At 38.8% G+C, this 18,057-nt stretch overlaps 1 protein-coding gene across 2 annotated transcripts in view; it reads right to left on the reverse strand.

The window, feature by feature from the left end:
- ap1g1 (adaptor related protein complex 1 subunit gamma 1) overlaps window positions 1-18,057 on the reverse strand; it is a 115,866-nt gene that overhangs the window by 39,380 nt on the left and 58,429 nt on the right. For both annotated transcript variants that reach the window (XM_059651704.1, XM_048546274.2), the window contains exons 15-17: window positions 17,251-17,340; window positions 8,813-8,940; window positions 3,278-3,382 (exon numbers count right to left, since the gene is read on the reverse strand). In XM_059651704.1, coding sequence (XP_059507687.1) covers window positions 3,278-3,382; window positions 8,813-8,940; window positions 17,251-17,340 — 323 coding nt within the window. The remainder of the gene's footprint in view (window positions 1-3,277; window positions 3,383-8,812; window positions 8,941-17,250; window positions 17,341-18,057) is intronic.

Raw genomic sequence — 18,057 nt, forward strand, 5'->3', positions numbered from 1 at the left:
GGCAAAAAAACTTCAGCATCTACACAGTCAAGCTCCACAAGAATTGTGTTTTTCAATAGGGTCACTTCTTATTTTTTTGAACTTCAACGAGTACACACCCAACCTACTCAATCTCCCCTCAAAGGAAATCATTTCATACACAGTATCAACCTATGGAACTCTTTCTGGATGACCTTTTCTTGGATGAGAACCAACTGTTCACAGTATTCCAGGTGTGGTCTAATCAGTGCCTAGTTTTAGGATAGCTTCCTTACTTTTATACTGCATTTCCTTTTGCAGTCTCTCCATTTAATATTATGCTTTTCTGTTCTTCCTGCCAAGTATACAACCTCTCATATTCCATCTGCCCAATTGCTAACTTACTCAATCTGCTTATATCTCTCTACAGACACTAAATCCTCACTGCCTGCCTTTCCAACTACTTTTGCACCACCTGCAAACTCGCTGACATTACATTCGCTTGTCACCCAAGTCATTAACTTCTATTTTAAATGATTGTGGCTCCAGCAGAAGTATCCCTTATCTCAACATTCCATCTTCTATTAGGTAGCCAATATGATATAAATGCTAATCCACTACACCAAACATTATGGGCTCTTACTCTATCGAAAGCCTCTTGAAAATCCAAAAAGAATATATCTTCCGGTTCCCCTTTATTTATCCTGCTTGTTGCTTCTTCAGAATTCTTAAGAATTTGTCAGGCAAGATTTTGCCTTCATAAAGCCATGCTGACTCTGCTGCATTGCTAAATGCTCTATGACATCCTACATAATAAACTCACCATTTTCCCATTTGTGTCGTTTTTTGAAGGTGTTACATTGGCAGTTTTCCAAACTGAGACTGTTCCAGAATCTAAGGATTCTTGCATGATTACTACCAGTGCACTTTCAATCTCTGCAACTACTTTCTTTGATATCCTGGGATGCAATCCATCAGGTGCAAGAGACTTATTGGTCTAAACTTTATTAGTGGTTTCCCTGTACTTTCTCTAATAGCTGCTATACTTATTTTCTCCTCACTCTTTCCTGAGGATTATTCTGTATCTTTGGAAAGCCATTAGTGCTGTCTATTGAGAAGACAAAGTATTTATTCAGCTCCTCTGCCATTTGCTGCATCCTCACTATGATTTTCCCTCCTTTTTTAAAAACAAGCTTATATTCACTCACTCCTCCCTTTCCTTTTACGTATTCAAGTGCGCTTTTACTGTCCATTTTGCCTTACTTCCTTATTTACCTTCAACGTTTACGTTTTCCCTTGTTTCGAGTGATCTTTCGTTGGTTTTGAAAAATTTACCAGTCTTCTGGTTTATCATATTACCCCCACCTTTCTCAATTTGTTTTTTTTTGAGAAGGTTTGTACACTGCTTACCATTTCACCCTGTATCATTACATAAATAGTGTCCTATCCTTTCACTTTGTAAATTTAAATACCTCCTTTCCCACCACCACATCCTTATTTAGTTTCAAGTCCTTTACCAGCTGTTGGCATTTGATTTTCCAGGACACTAAAGCCATCAAGTGTAGCTTGTCCCAGTAGAACATCTCCCTCCTACTCTAGTATTACTGACAGTGCTGAAACAGAACCAAGTCTTCTGAATGAAAGAAGTTTGAATTAAAGGCAGATGGAAAGCACCTTAAATTTGCTGACAACACAACTGCAGCTGGGAGGAGATACAGAAAAATATTTGAATGACGACATGGACTAACTGAACACCAGGATCATAAATGATAACTGTTTAACAAAATTCAAGAGTAACCTTTGCATTATAGTCATAAACCTACATATTTAAAAAGACTAAAAGGGGGATGTACAAAAAGGACACCTGGAAACAACAGTATATTGTTCTACCAAGACACTGGAAAAACTAATTATAGTATATAGGGAAATTAGAGCATATCTAGAACTTTAGCTCACAATGTAGACATATTTAACTTCATATTTCATTGGTCATATTTCATATTCTATTTTATGTAATGTCAAATTCTTACAAGTACTTCATATTATGGATGTTTAAAAATCAGATGAATGTTACAATGGAAGTTCATCAACTGTGTGATTGGTCAAACCTCCTTTTCTCATCTTCAACTTAAAGCATTAAGTTTTAATTAATTGGGCATAGATACAACACTTAATATTTTGGATTGGTGTACCAATCCAACATTGAAGCAGCACTGAATTGCTTTAAATGGACAGTTGACAAGATACATAAAAGCTTTCAATAATATAGAATGGTACGATAAGTATACATATATTGCTCTTGCAAAATTGCCAATTCATTTTGTTTTTAATGAGCTGAGTGAGATTAGTTGCATAGCTATAAAGAGTTAGCTCAAAGATGATAGAACATGAATCACTTGCTTTGAATTATTCCACGTCTGTCAGCATAGAAATCCACTCAAAGTGAAGTCATGTTTCTGCCATCTCTAGAATTTGCCCTGAATTAGCAACTCTGTCAAATCAAAAACCTCATTGCAGTACAGTTATTTTATTTTGCCAATTAGGCGAGATCAGGCTACTCAAGAGTTTCATTTGCAGACAAGTTTTGCAAAGCTTTTTGTTTAGAAAAAAAGTGTTGAGATTAGTTCCTTACCTCAGTTCAGTTCCAATTCATAAACAAACCAAAGCCTTACAAACAGCATCCACAAGGAACTTTGATAAGCTAGCTGTTTTTCATTCTTCCAAGTTATTATTAGATACAGAACACCTCATGGCATGGCAGTAAAATCTGCGACGATTTATAGATTAATTCTTTGAGAGTGAGGCAAGATGTTTGATTTTTTTATACCTCCCCAGTAATGAGTCTTATGAGATCCTGAAGTCAATCACTCTTCCAACTTCGCTTTTGAAAGAAAATTCCATGCAGGCTCCTTTCACAAATTGCTTGAAATTGAACTCTTACAGAAGCTGATTTAATTTCCCATACTATTTGAAGATCGATTCAAATGCAAATTTACCATTATTCTTTTATTCAGAAGGAAAATCTATAAAAAAGCCAAAGCTCCAGCTGCAAGGATTTTATTGCAAGTGGCAACAATTGTGACATCTCCATCAACACAGCATTTTGTTCATAGAATAAGTGTGACAACCAGAACAAGCAATGCAGCATCCAGATACACCAAAAACATTGATTTTTAACATTGCTAAAATCAGTTCTCTAGTTCTAGCATACAACAATTTATATTTGGTCCTAAAAAAACTTTAAAAAAAAATGGCATATTGAAACCTTTTGAATTCAACATTCCACAATATCTCTGATTACCAACTGGTTTGCACGTACCTCATGTGATCAAATTTTTTGAAAAGTGCATTATATTCAACAGCCCTTTGCTGAAGTTCCACATCAATGCTGCTTCCATATACAGACATTATCTTCTTAATCCGACTGAAAGAAAGAACCAACAGTATAATTCCTATTCTATTAGATCTACATTAAAGCAAAAACAGCATCTTGTTAGTAAAATTCTAAATGTGCAAAAGGAATTTGGATCACAACTTGATATTTCTTTTTTCTTTTTCTGGAGATGCAACTGTTGCTTGCTGGCCAGAATTTGTTGCCCATTCCCAATTACTTTCTATAAGATGCTGGTAAGCACCTTTGTGAACTTCAGCAGTTCATCTGATGTAACGAAACCCAGAATGCAGTTAGGTTCGATTTCCAGAGTTCTGACCCAGCAACAGTGAGATATTCGCCTAAGTCAGGATGGCGTGGGATTTGGAGGGGTACTTTTAGGAGTATTCTGTGCGCGTTTGATACCCTTGTCCTATTAGAAAGTAGAGATTGCTGATTTGGAATGTGCTATTGAAGGAGGTTTGATGAGTTGCTGCAGTGCACTTGGTATCAGAGGCATGCTGCTGCAGTAGCAAGGAAGCAGAGACTGAAGCTGGTAGATGGGGTACTAAACAAGTGAACTGTTTTTCTCTGGGTGGTGTCATGTTTCTCGTGTGTTCCTGCAGATGCACTCATTTAAGTGGACGATGTTTCATCATGTACCGAGTCGTACCTTGTAGATGTGGTGACACGTTGAGAAGTTGGGTGGTAAGTCACTCACCTTAGTTTGGAGTTGGGAATTGTATCTCCCACAGTATTTACTTGAACAACACGTGTAATGGTCATCACCTTTCTTTCAAACTGATGCCGAGCTCCCTCATTATTAATGATGGGGATATTTTTGGAGCCTATTGTGTTGCACTCCACCTTTCATGACTGGGATGTGGCAGGACTACCAAGTTTTGAACTGCTCCACTGACTGTAGGATCACTTACATTTACCCATCCCTTCTGTTACTGCTGTGTTGTAGATTCACAAGTTGGCATCTCATTTTTAAGTATGCTTGGTATTAGTCCTGGCTTACTGTTCTATACTCTTCATTGATTTAGGATTAATGATCCAGCTTTAATAGAGTGGGTTATTTTTGGAACACGCTTACAACTGTGGATGAATAGAATTCTGCTGCTGACAGCGCAAGTGTCTCATGGCTGCTCAATCTGTTCTGAATCTATCCAATTTAGCAATATTAAATTATAAGGACACATCTGGTTCACCGATTCGCTTAAGGAAGAAAACCTGGTCCGGCCCATGTGAGTGCACCACATACAATGTGGTTGGCTCTTCACTCCCCTCTGAAATTGAAAGACACTGAATTCGACCAAACTACAGAAAAGTGAAAATGAAATAACACCTGGTAAATCACTGATGTCATGGTCAAGATGGTGTCTGGGTCATTGGCTGTAAAGTATGAGGTGAGCAGAACTGTGTCAGACTGTTTCTGGGTGAGTCCGAGAGACAACTCTTCTGATTTTGGCGCAAGTCCCCAGATGTTAGTAAAGGAGGTTAACCAGTTAAAGTGTGTTGTTGTTATTTCCAATGTCGAGGTCATTGCTGGTGATCTATCCAGGTTTCTTTCTTTTTGACCTGTCTACAGGTTAGAACTGAGACACTTGTCAATTTCAGAAGGGATTGTAGAATTAATCACATGCTGTGGGTCTGCAGTCACGTGGGGTCAGAAAAAGCAAGGTCAGATTTTCTACCCTTAAAAAAGGGCTTATTGAACAGGATTGTTTTCCCAACAACTTAAATTGCACAATTACTCAAACTAACTTTTAATTCTATATTACTTAATAAAGTTTAAATTTCATTAGCTGCTGACTCCAGAGCATCAAATTAAAATACAGAACCTCAGAAGGTTTAATAATCTTTGGATTATTATGAACCATGAAAACATTGGTTTAGGATAAATAAGTTTAGAGCAATTAATAGGAGGTTTAAAGACTGGTATGAGAGAAGTTGTGGTTTCTGGGACACGAACATTAGCACTGGGAAAAAGAAAGCTGTCCTGTTCGGATGATCTACACTTGAACCATGACAGGACCAGTGTACTTGCCAGCTATACATTTAGACAAATAGAGGGTATTAAAAATTTGATGGTAAAGAATCAAATCTGCTAATTTGTGAAACTTACATAACAGTCAAGATAACAGAACAGTATTAATATCGGAAATGACAAACTCACAAGGAGGGATAGAGTGTCTATGCATAATAGTATATCAACAGAAAACTTTAAAGTTACAAAAATAATAAAATGACAAAAGTAAAAGTTTGTTTTTGAATGTGGCATTTGGAACAAACGAGATAAACTGTGTTAATAGAGATAAGTACGTTCTATCTGACTGCTGTGACAGACATAGCAGATAGGACATGGATATGGAAGGATATTGCATACTTAGGAAGGTCAGAGAAATCGGAAAATAATAGAAAATGGAAAATAATAGAAAGCTTGCTCTAAATTATTTAAAAGAGGACCCAAGGCCAGGAAACCAGGAAGCAGAAGTTGTTTGGGTAGATGAGAAATAACCAAACAAGAAGTCACTTGAAGTGTTGGACAGGTTCCTTAACATGACGACAGCTTGTCAGCAAGGTTTGGCAATCTTCATGGGGACGAAATTGGTGAAGGTAGCCAAAAACAGGAATTCATAGAATGCTTTCAGTTTAGGTGTATTAGACGAGCAGATTCCGACCAGAAAGTCAACTATACTAGACCTGCTAATGTAACAAGTTAGGACTGATCCCATAATAAAGGCACCCCCAGGTTGCAGGAGTATACTTGAATTTTACATTCAGATCGAGGAAGAGAGGAGTTGGTCCAAGTCCAGCATTTTAAACTTAAAGAAGGATAATTATGATGGAATAAAAGCAGAACTAGCTAAAGTGAACTGGTAAATTAGGTTAAAGTATAAGTCAACAAACGGTGCCATGGCAGACATTTAAGGGGGTTTTTCAGAATACTCCGACCAGAAAGCATAATTAATTATAATGAAGATAGTACAAAAGTAAAAGCAAATTGCATAAACATGGGTGGCAGGTCAGGAGAGTGGGCAGAATATGGAATGTAGCAAAAAAATGCTTACAAAGGAACTGAGGAGGAAAAGTTACAGTAAGAGAAAACTAGCTAAAAGTAAAACAGAGTAAGAGTTCCTAAAAAGAATTTTAGAAAGTATTTATAAAGAAGTCAAAGTTTTTTAAAAATTAGCAAGTACTGCAGAAAGTGAGTTGGGAATATGAAGGAGACAACAGGTGAATCGAACACGTATTTTGCATGAGTCTTCATTCTAGAGGATAAAACTAACACCCCTGAAATAACTATAAATCATGGAAAGGAAATGAATAACCAAAGAAAAACTACAAAACAGCAAAGAGGTCCCAAGCCAATTGTTAGCACTGTGCTCTAATAATTCCGTGCCCTGATAGATTTCATCCTGTGGTCTTAAAAGGAATGGTTGATGGCACAGAAGTGTTGATTCTGATTTTCAAAAAACCCTAGATTTGTAGTTGTTTTCATTTAATCAGTAATATAATTCTGTCATTTGAAGGGTGGGGGTGTGCAGGAAAAGAGATGAGGAGAGTGTAAAGAAGTGGGAGAAGAGAGCTTATTATGAAGAAAGTTATTGAGCTATTAAAGGCATTATAGTAGGCAAACATTTAAGGCAATCAGGCAAAGTCAAAATGGTTTTGTGAAAGCAAAATTATATTTAGCCAATTTACTCGAATTCTTTAACAGTGAAATATGCTGCTGGTAAATGGGGAACAAATGGATGGATTATATTTGGATTTACAGAAAGCCCCTGATAAAGCAGAAGATAAAGGCTTATGTTGCGGGGATAAAACATCAGCATGAATTGGAAATTGACTAGGTAAGAGGAAACAGAGTAAGCATAAACAAGTAACGAGGTGAGAGCTGGATGAACCCAGCAGGAAGGCTGACGTTTCGGGCCTAGACCCTTCTTCAGAAAGTTTTTTCAGATTTCTTTCTGAAGGAAGGTCTAGGCCCGAAACGCAAGCCTTCCTGCTCGACCTGCTGTGTTCATCCAGCTCTACATCTTGCTATCTCCGATTCTCCAGCATCTGTAGCTTCTACTATCTCTGAAGCATAAACAAGTGCCTTTTTTAGCTGGTAAGATGTAAAAAGTGATATACTGCGATCAGTGCTGCAAACCTCAATTTTTTCTTTTACAACTTACATAAATAACTGGGATAAAGGGCCCAAAGTTAAGACTGGATTTTTAAAAGTTTTTTATAGAAAGGAGTGTGTGTCAGTTTTGCCGGTCTTATGGATACCACTGTAGGAGTTCCTCAGGGTAAAATATTTTCTAAAATCAACCTGTAGAGGGATGAAGCAAGTGAGGCTTTAACTCAGGTCCCCTGGCTCATGGATAGCCATGTTACCACTGAGCCAAAAGAATTCCCAAGTTCCTCAGGGTATCCATCGAGGCATGACTACCTTCAGCTCTTTCAAAGATCTTTCCTTCAGAGGAATAAAAGTGAGGCTATTCATTGTGCAATGATCAATATTCAGCACCATTTGTGACACTTCAGATAACTAAAGCGGCCAGGTTGCATATACAGCACGAACCGAAGTGTCCTGGTCTGGGCTGATCAAGCAACAAGCAGTTTTGTGACACACAAGTGAAGGGCAATGATCATCTCCAATAAATACTGGAAACACCTCCTCGACACTCAATGCATTACCATCGCTGAATTCCTCTATCAATATCCTGGAAGCACAATTGACCAGAAACTGATCTGGGGCTGAGTACAAGTCAGAAACTAGGAAGTCTTTAGCAAGTAACTCCTATCTCCCAGATGCCTGTCCACCTGGAAGACACAAGTCAAGACTACAATGGAATACTTTCCAGTTGTTTATTTGGGTGCAGATCCACTCATCAGATTTGATACCCCCAGCCAGGACAAAATGACCCATTTAATTAGCCATCCACTACGTTGAACATTCATTTCTTCACCAGTGACACTGATCAGCAGCAGCACAATGTGCATCTACATCTTCCCAAACCTGGAAAATTTAAGACCTAAAACCGCAAGGGCAGCAGATGCACCACTTCCACATTCCCCTTCAAGGAGCACACTACCCTGACTTGGACACACATTGGTGCTCTTTCATTGTCATGGTGTCAAAAATCATGAAATTCCTTTACCAGTTGACCAGAAAACGACCTGGGGCAGCTATATGAATTCTCGAGTTACATCATCATATCAGAAGGATATTGTGGAAAGTATTTCTGGTCAGGTATACCTATACAAAACACTTCGGTGGCTCCAAAAGGCAACTAATATTCTCGGAGACAATTAGTCTGAGCAATAAATGCTGCCCTAGCCAAAAATACTCAGATCCCATGAACAATGGGCATCCTGATTATTGATCCAATAACATTACCACAAGGATACTATCATGTTAAATTATATTAACATCAGTTTTCTAACAAGATAACATGTCGTCTTCCAAATCAAAAATGTACTTACTTTACATTTATGGTAAACCTTGTGCTTAGCTTCATAATTGCAGTGAGAGCATATCCTCTTGTTACAGATGTCGATAAGTTTGACTGTAGTACAGTTTCTAAAACATCTATAACTTCATCTTCTGTCACCTTTTGGGGTAAAAGGTACTAATGATCAGTGGGAACTACTTTGAACGTTAACTCTTTACGCACTATCAACAATGCCAAGCTTGAACTGTACATTGCAAGTGCCAATTCCACATTGTCACCTAAAAACATGAAAAATTTCAGCTCAACAAAAATTAGCTTAAAAAAAACTATCAAATTAACACCTGATCTACAGGATAAGAGTTCCAATTTTTGCCTACCAGAATACATGCAATTTCCAGCTGGTTTAACACCCAGAAGTCAGATTAGAGGTATTCCAACAGTCTCATTTTTTATACACATGCTGCCCGTATTTTGGTCAATGTGAACTGTTTTGCTAAACTTTAATTCCTATATGTCAAATTACATACCTGCTATCCCATCACCCCTAAAATTGGAACATATGAACAGCAACCACATTTAAATTAGCAAGACAAGTTCACATGTGTGATCAAAGAAAACATCCCCAAAGTAAAGTACTTTTCCCCCCCATTTTTAAGGTGGAGATTATAGAGCAAAAAATCTGAAGTATGTTTTATGAATAGGAAATGGGCTCTGATGCAGATTTCATAAATGACAATAGGTAAATCAAAAAGGAAAACTAAGTGGTAGAAAAGAAAAGACTGCCATGCATTTATATACATTACCTTTAAAAAAGCAGAAGTCCACAAAACAGCAATTTTTAAAACAAAAACACCAACTTGAAAGACAGAACTATTAGGAGAATATCAAAACATTTGGCCAAAATGTGGGTTTTAAAGGAGGATCAAGAGAGAGGAGAGAAAGAAATTCAGGGAGAGAGTACCAGAGAGAAACACTCCGGTAAAGGCAATGAATATAATCCAAGACAGGACTGCAAAAGATGATAAAGACTAGGAAAGTAATATATGAGTGCAATAACTACAGGTTACAAGCAAGAGGTATGATGGAATCACGAAGGCATTTCAACAGGAGAATTGCATTTTAAAAAGTTAAAACATACAAATTCATCATGAAAGTTTGATGGGCAGAACTTTATACAATCGTACAATATAGATAATGTTCCTATGAATACAAGACAAGGGGGCTGATCAGGAAGCATTAGAATAGCCAGTTTAAGATTTTCCTCCCAGAATAATCATCAGCCTTCAATCATATTATAGTCCTAGATGTTTTCTAACCTGAACCACGGAAATGTTCCAGTTAAAAATCGTTGATATAAATTACTTCACACACCTAATTATTTTAACACAAGATTAAATTGGTAATTTCGGAGTATAGTTCACATTTCTTCAAACTTAATTAGTTATAAGATAAATCAGTTAACATTCTTTTAAATGGGGTGGGAAAAATATGCAGGAAAGAAATGATCAGCAAAAGCTGGGCTAAGAAGTTCACTACATTACAATTTAAATACTTCTTACCTTTGAGCATACTGGTTCCTAATCAGTAGGAGAATGACAATTTATTTTGGAACAATTATTAAACAGCATGGGAACAACAGCTGGCCAGGCTTTTTATCTCATAGTAACAGCCTTTGTTAGAAGTTCAAAGTTGTACATGTCAAGATTTGTTAATTTGCAATATCAACATGCAGAGGTTACATGTACACTAGATGAAATAAAAATATACTTGACCACGAAGGTCAAGAATGTGGCATAATAGATAGAATGCAGAACTTAATTGGAACAACCATAAGGTAATCATGGCAATCCTGCTGCCACATTCAATAAGATCATGTTTGAGCTATACATCAACACTCCAATCATATGCCCATAACTGGAGTGTCTTTGTATCCAAAAAGATTTAATAATGAAATGTAACCTTATTGTCGCATTTAAGAGGCACCTGGATGGGTATATGAATTAGAAGGCTTTACAGGAATATTGGCCAAATGCTACCAACTGAGACTAGATGTATTTACGATATCTGGTCAGCATGGACAAGTTGGACTCAAGAGCCTAATTCTGTGCTGTATATCTCAATGACTCTGATTCTAATCTCAGTCTTAAATATGCTCAGCAACTGAGAATCCAGTGTCTGCAGTGGTAGATTTCACAGACTTTCAACTCTCCAAAATAAAGGAAGTACTTCTCGCTCCAAATAAACCAATGATTTATTCCAAAGCTATTAGTCCTGTCTCCATACATTTCAATTAAGGATAACAGCCTTTCTGCTCCTACCTTCTCAGAGCTTAATACATTTGAATTACATTGTATTTTTTATTTGACTGAAATCATCAGACAACCTTCTCATTCAAGGAATCCATCTGGTGAAACTTCAAATGCAATCTTCTACCACATAGAACATAGAACACTACAGCGCAGTACAGGCCCTTCAGCCCTTGATGTTGTGCTGACCTGTGAAACCAAACTGAAGCCCATCTAACCTACACTATTCCATTATTTTCCATATGTTTATCCAATGACCATTTAAATGCCCTTAAACTTGGCAAGTCTACTACTGTTGCAGGCAGAACATTCCATGCCCTTACTGAGAAAAGAACCTACCTCTGACATCTGTCCTATATCTATCACCCCTCAATTTATAGCTACGTCCCCTCGTGCTAGCCATCTCCATCCAAGGAAAAAGGCTCTCACTGTCCACCCTATCTAATCCTCTGATCATCTTGTATGTCTCCATTAGGTCACCTCTTAACCTTCTTCTCTCTAACGGAAACAGCCTCAAGTCCCTCAGCCTTTCATCGTAAGGCCTTCCCTTCATACCAGGCAACATCCTGGTAAATCTCCTCTGCACCCATTCCAATGTTTCGACATCCTTCCTATAATGCAGCGACCAGAACTGTACGCAATACTGCAAGTATGGCCACACCAGAGTTCTGTACAGCTGCAACCTGACCTCGTGGCTCTGAAACTCAATCCCTCTACTAATAAAACCTAACACACCGTACGCCTTCTTAACAACCCTATCAACCTGAGTGGCAACTTTCAGGGATCTATGTACATGGACACCAAGATGTCTCTGCTCATCCACACTACCAAGAATCTTACCATTAGCCCAGTACTCTGTATTCCTGTTACTCCCTTCAAGGTGAATCACCGCACACTTTTCCACATTAAACTCCATTTGCAACCTCTCAGCCCAGCTCTGCAGCTTATCTATGCCCCTGTGTAACCTCCAACATCCTTCCGCACTATCCACAACTCCAACTTTAGTGCCATCTGCAGATTTACTAACCCATCCTTCTAACGCCCTCATCCAGGTCATTTATAAAAAATGACAAACAGCAGCAGCCCCCAAAACAGATCTTTGCAGTACACCACTGGTAAGTGAACTCCAGGATGAACATTTCCCATCAACCACCACCCTGTCTTCTTCCAACTAGCTACTTTTTGATCCAACCGCTAAATCACCCTCAATCCCATGCCTCCATATTTTCTGCAATAGCCTACCGTGGGGAACCTTATCAAATGCTTTACTGAAATCCATATACACCACATCAACTGCTTTACCCTCATCCACCCTGTTTGGTCACCTTCTCAAAGAACTCTAAGGTTTGTGAAGCACGACCTACCCTTCATAAAACTGTGTTGACTATCCCTAATCAAATTATTCCTTTCTAGATGATTATAAATCCTCTTATAAATCCTTTCCAACACTTTATTCACAACCGAAGTAAGGCTCACTGGTCTGTAATTACCAGGATTGTCCCTCTTCCTCTTCTTGAGCAAGATGACAACATTTGCTATCCTAGGCAAGTATACTGAAGACAGTAATCCAAGTGCGGTTTCAGCAAATCCTGTACCTTTCTAATAAGGCATTGATATTCTTGTACTCTAATCAATGTATTGTTTGCATTCCAAAATGCCTGCTGTTAACTTTCTGCAATTCATACGCAAGAGTACCTAATCCCTGTGACTTTTACTGATGTTTAATTAGTTCTCAATTAAAAACAAAATCTGATTTTCCATTCTCCTTTCCTAAGTGGCTCTTGGTCGCTTAACAGGTCTATCATTTTTTTTACTCTTTGTACTCTCTTCAGCTCATTTTCCCAGCTAATTTCTTCAGCAAACTTAGTATATTATACTTTGTCTCCTTAAGTTATTAATAACTGAGGCCCAAGCACTAATGTGACCTCCGGGTCATTTCCAATGCCATGCACCAGTGAGGATAGAAACAGCAAGACAGGCCAGATGAATCTGTGGCGAAGGAGGTGGTGTAGGGGGCAAGGTTTTTGGTTCTTGGATCACTGGGATCTCTTCTGGGTAAGGGTGACTGTACAAGAGGGATGGGTTGCACTTGAACCAGAGGGGGTCCAGTATCATTGCCGGGTGTTTTGCCAGTGTTAGTTGGGTAGGTTTAAACTAGTTTGGGAAGGTGGTGGGCCTTTAAATAAGAGAGAGGGGCAATCAAGAAGTTAGGGGAAAATATATTAGCCATGGAGAACAAGCTTACTATTTAGGATAGCTGGAGCACAGTAATGGGAGGGAAAAGAATTCTGATTTAAAGTGTATTTATTTCAACACACGAGGCCTGGCTGGTAAGGCACATGAGCTCAGAGCATGAATTGGCTCTGGGGACTGGGATATTATAGCCATAACAAAAACATGGCTGAGAGAAGGGCAGGACTAGCAGTGTCACTGTACCAGGAAACTGAAGCTACTGGCATGACACATGTACTAGTAAGCAAGGAGAGGGAGGTTGCCCTTTTGATAAGGGAGGACATCATAACAGTGCTTAGACATGATACTCTTAAGGGAACAGCCATTCTGCTGAAAGTGCATTATAGGCCACCAAATAACCAGTGGAGATGACAGGAGATGTGTGGAGAGATTGCAGATACCTGTAGCAATAATAGAGCAATATTGGTTGGAGATTTTAATTTCCTCTGCACTGACTGGGTCACCCAGAGTGTAAAAGGCCCAGATGGGGTGTAATTTGTTGAATGTGTCCAAGCAAGTTTCCTAAATCAATATACAGAGGGCCCTACGTGGGAGGGTGCAACACTGGACCTCCGTTTAAGAAACTAGGTCAGGTAAGGGACTGAAGAGTCAACTGGAGGGCACTTTGGGCCCAGTGACCATAACTCTCTTAGCTTTAACATAGTTATCAAAGATGATAGAGCAGGTCCACAGGTTAAGGGACTGAGCTGGAGCAGGACCAATTTTTAGACCATTAGGCAGGATCTAGCTAAGGTAGTGTGAGTGAGTTTGCGTCAAGAAAAAGGAACAACTGACAAACAGGAGGCTTTTAGAAGTGCGATAAAGAGTCCAGGGCCAGTATGTCCTGTTTAGGGTGAAGGGAAAATGCAACAGGTTTACGCATCCCTGGCTGATGAGGGACTTTAAAGGCTCTGATCAGGAAAAAGAAAGCAGCATACATTTGGTTTAAGCGATCAGGCTCAAGTGAATCCCTAGGTGAACATTAAAGTGCGATCCTACACTATTTTTGAGGGCATGAGATGGATCTCTGGCAGATAAGGACAAAGATGATCCCAAGAGGTTCTACAGCTGTATTAAGCATACTGAGTGAAAACTGAGGAGAGAATCATTGATGCTGAGGAAATAAGGGAAACAAGAGGGGATGTTGTGGACTGCATACATATTACCAGAGGAGGTGTTTGCAGCCTTAAAGCACATTAAGGTGAATAAATCCTTTGGGCCCAATCAAGTGCATCCTTGGATTTTGTGGGAGGTTAAGGAAGAAATTGCAAGGGCCCTTTAAGAGTTTTTTGCTTCATCATTAGCCACTGAAGTTCTGGAGGGTGGCTAATGTTGTTCCATGGTTTTATGAAAGGTATCAAAGAGAAGCCAGAGAACTACAGGCCACTGAAGGTGGTAGGCAAGTTATTGGAGAGGATGCTGAGGGACAGGATCAACCAACATTTGGATAGTCAAGGTCTGATCTGGGATTGTCAGCATGGATTTGTGTGCAGGAAGTCATATCTGACATACCCTTTAGAACTTTTTGAAAAGGTAACCAAGAGGATACGTCAGGGTAGGACAGAGGACACTGTCTATATGGATTTGAGTAAGGCCATGGACAGGATCCCACACAGCAGGTGAGTCACAGACATGAGGTCGCATGGGATCCAAGGATAACTAGCTAATTGAGTTCAAAATTGGCTCGATGGTTTGAAGCAGGTGGTGATGGCTGAAGGCTGCTTCTCGGACTGATGGCCTGTGATTAGTGGTCTGCCACAGGGGCTGATGCTGGAACCTGTTGTTATTTGTTATTTACATAAGTGATCTGGATGCGAATGTACAAGGCATGATTAGCAAGTTTGCGGATGATACAAAATTAGTAGGTATCATTGAAAGGGAGGACGGTTATCAAAAATTTGAGAGAGATCTTGATCAGATGGGGAAATGGACTAAGGATTGGCAAATGCAGTTCAAGTCAGGTGTTGAACTTTGGAAAGTCAAACCAAGGCAGGCCTTATATAGTAAATGCTAAGGTCCTAAGGAGTGTTGTGGAACATAGGGACCTAGGACTACCAGCACATGGTTTGTTGAAAGTGGCATCACAGTTAGACAGGGTGGTGAAGGCATTTAGCATGCTGACCTTCAATCAGTTGAGACACCATGCAGGAGCTGGGATGTTATGTTACAGTTGTATAAGTCATTGGTGAGGCCATTATGTAGAGTTTTGGTCACCCTGTTACAGGAAAGACAGTTAAACTGGAAAGTATGCAAAGAAGATTTATGAGGATGTTGCTGGGACTAGCAGGCCTGCGTTATTGGGAGAGGTTGGCCAGCATTTGACTTTATTTCTTGGAACACAGGAGAATGAGGGGTGATTTTATTGGACAGTACAAAATCATAAGAGACTTGGCTAGGATGAATGCATATAATCTTTTCCCAAAGATGGGGAATTGAAAAGTAGAGAGCATAAGTTTAAGTTGAGGGGGCAAAGATTTGAGGAGGACATGAGGGGCAACTTCTTCATGCAGAGGGTGATGCATATATGAAACGGGCTGTCAGAGAAAATGATTGAGGCAAGTACAATAACAACATTGAAAAAACATTTGGATAACTACATAGACGGGAACGGTTTAGAGGTATATGGACTAAATGCGGACACCATGGTCAACACAGTCCAGTTTGGGCCAAAGGGCATGCTTCCATGCTGTATTACCTTTTAACTCCATAACAGAGTTAGACTAAAATCTAACACTCAAAATTTGACAGTCGGATGCAGAAATATGGCAATCTTACTGGAACTGTTTGCTTCTAGGAGGGATAAACACCAGCAGACTGGTTGTGCTGAATGTCCTTAACTTGCATGCATTTCAATTTCTAGCTCAACGTCATGACATCCTGACTCAGGTGTACATCTGCTGCTCATCTAGTATCTTTTTTTTGGAAATGAAATACTTATTCTAAGATGTATTCTAACCCACATAACCTAAAACAAATGCTTACAGAACAAGTTTATACTGGATACATACGTGACAAAAGTAATTGCTTAGATTTTTGTAGAGTAATGCATCTTTACCACCGTCATTTTCCCAACGAATAATATAAGCAACTCCACAGTGGCTTTATAAAACTGTAAAATGACTCACAAAAAACACTTAAATGAAACAATATCCTGACAAACAAAGCTTTGATACAAAAAAAACACTTACTTTTACCTATCAAAAATAGACTACTTGTTTCATGACAGTTAAATAAACAGTGAATGCAAGCCATGGCAGTAAAGGTTAATTTCTGTCAGAGCACGTCTAAAACATTCCAGTGGTTCAGTATTCAACATGGGCTGCAAAATACATTACTCAAGCTGCAAGAAAAGTCTCAAATGTACCTTCTCAATACTGTACTGATATAAAGAAAGATATTTGATTTATAGTTTTCCACCTGTATTCAGATGATTGATCTGCTTAAAAGGACTTGTTTGAATTCACACTTGGCAACTGGCTGCTCAACTGGGCAACAGTTGGACTTTTCTCAGTTAACACTTTCAGCAACAGATTTCAAACTCAATATATTTACATCACAATACTTTGACAAAGCTCATTAGGCCTCCAATGTATTGCTCTCTGCCCATCCATATCCCTGCGAGATGATGCATTATATCCAGTACTTCAATAAAATGAAAACTGAAGAATTCTAAAACAATAGCAATGTTTCTGTACAGGATTATATACTATGCAATTCAATTTTGAAACATGCCAGTAAATTCAATTTGCAAGATGACTTCAAAAACTGTAATTTTGCCTCAATTCCTAATCGGCTTCTGTAGTTGCTATGCAACAAGCCACATCGTATGTCAAGGAAGGCTTATGCTGATTTAATGCACTGAACTGTACACACTTCCTATACTTAATGGCTTATATAGAATTTAATTTTTTTTTGGGAAAAGTAACATTACCTGAATGGGTTCCTCTTCTTCACATTGTCCAGAAACTAAAAGGTCACCGTACTCTCCCATACACCAAGCACCCACCTGCACTAGAGGTTGCTGTTGAAAGATGACCAGTTAGTCAGTCTTAAATAGCTTTATAAACAAATAATTAATTTTCACTAAAAAAAAAGGGAGTATCCATTTATTAATGTGGCATGCTACTGAAGTCTAAAATCATAGCTTAGTGCTGTACTGGATAAAAGTAAATTTCTTCTAAGTATTGGTCAGAACAAAACTACTATCTGGTCCATATAATGAACTCAAGTTGTTTAGCCAACTACTTCATTTTTTGCCCTGGCAACTGCGAGGCTGAATAAGGCTGCTCACTGCCTGGCATCAATTTCAAACCAAAGGTGAATCTGCAATCACAAAATGAAGTTATTTTTTAATACTGCCTATTTTCATCCTTGTAAGATCTGACTGAATAGCAGTCTAGCCTCAATTGCTGTTGAAAATATTGAAGTGTGCCTCAAAAGATCTCAACTTGACTATCCTAACCCACTTCTGACCAACCTCTGAAGTTTGGTCTTCTACAAACCTAGAGATAATCCAGAATTCTTGTCTTAATTCTACCAAATCCCATTGATCCACCATCGTGCTCGGACCTAGCACTGCAAACTAAGTAGCGCAGCTATTTTAAAATTTTCATCGCATTTTTGAAATGCCACATTGCCTCATTCCACATCTCCAATTCTCTTATTACTATGTCTTTTTGCCTTTCACTTTCATCCTGTCAGTTAACACCCCCCCTCCCCACCGCATCACAGATCTTCA

The sequence above is a fragment of the Stegostoma tigrinum genome, chromosome 16, assembly GCF_030684315.1.
Source record: "Stegostoma tigrinum isolate sSteTig4 chromosome 16, sSteTig4.hap1, whole genome shotgun sequence".
NCBI lineage: Eukaryota > Metazoa > Chordata > Chondrichthyes > Orectolobiformes > Stegostomatidae > Stegostoma > Stegostoma tigrinum.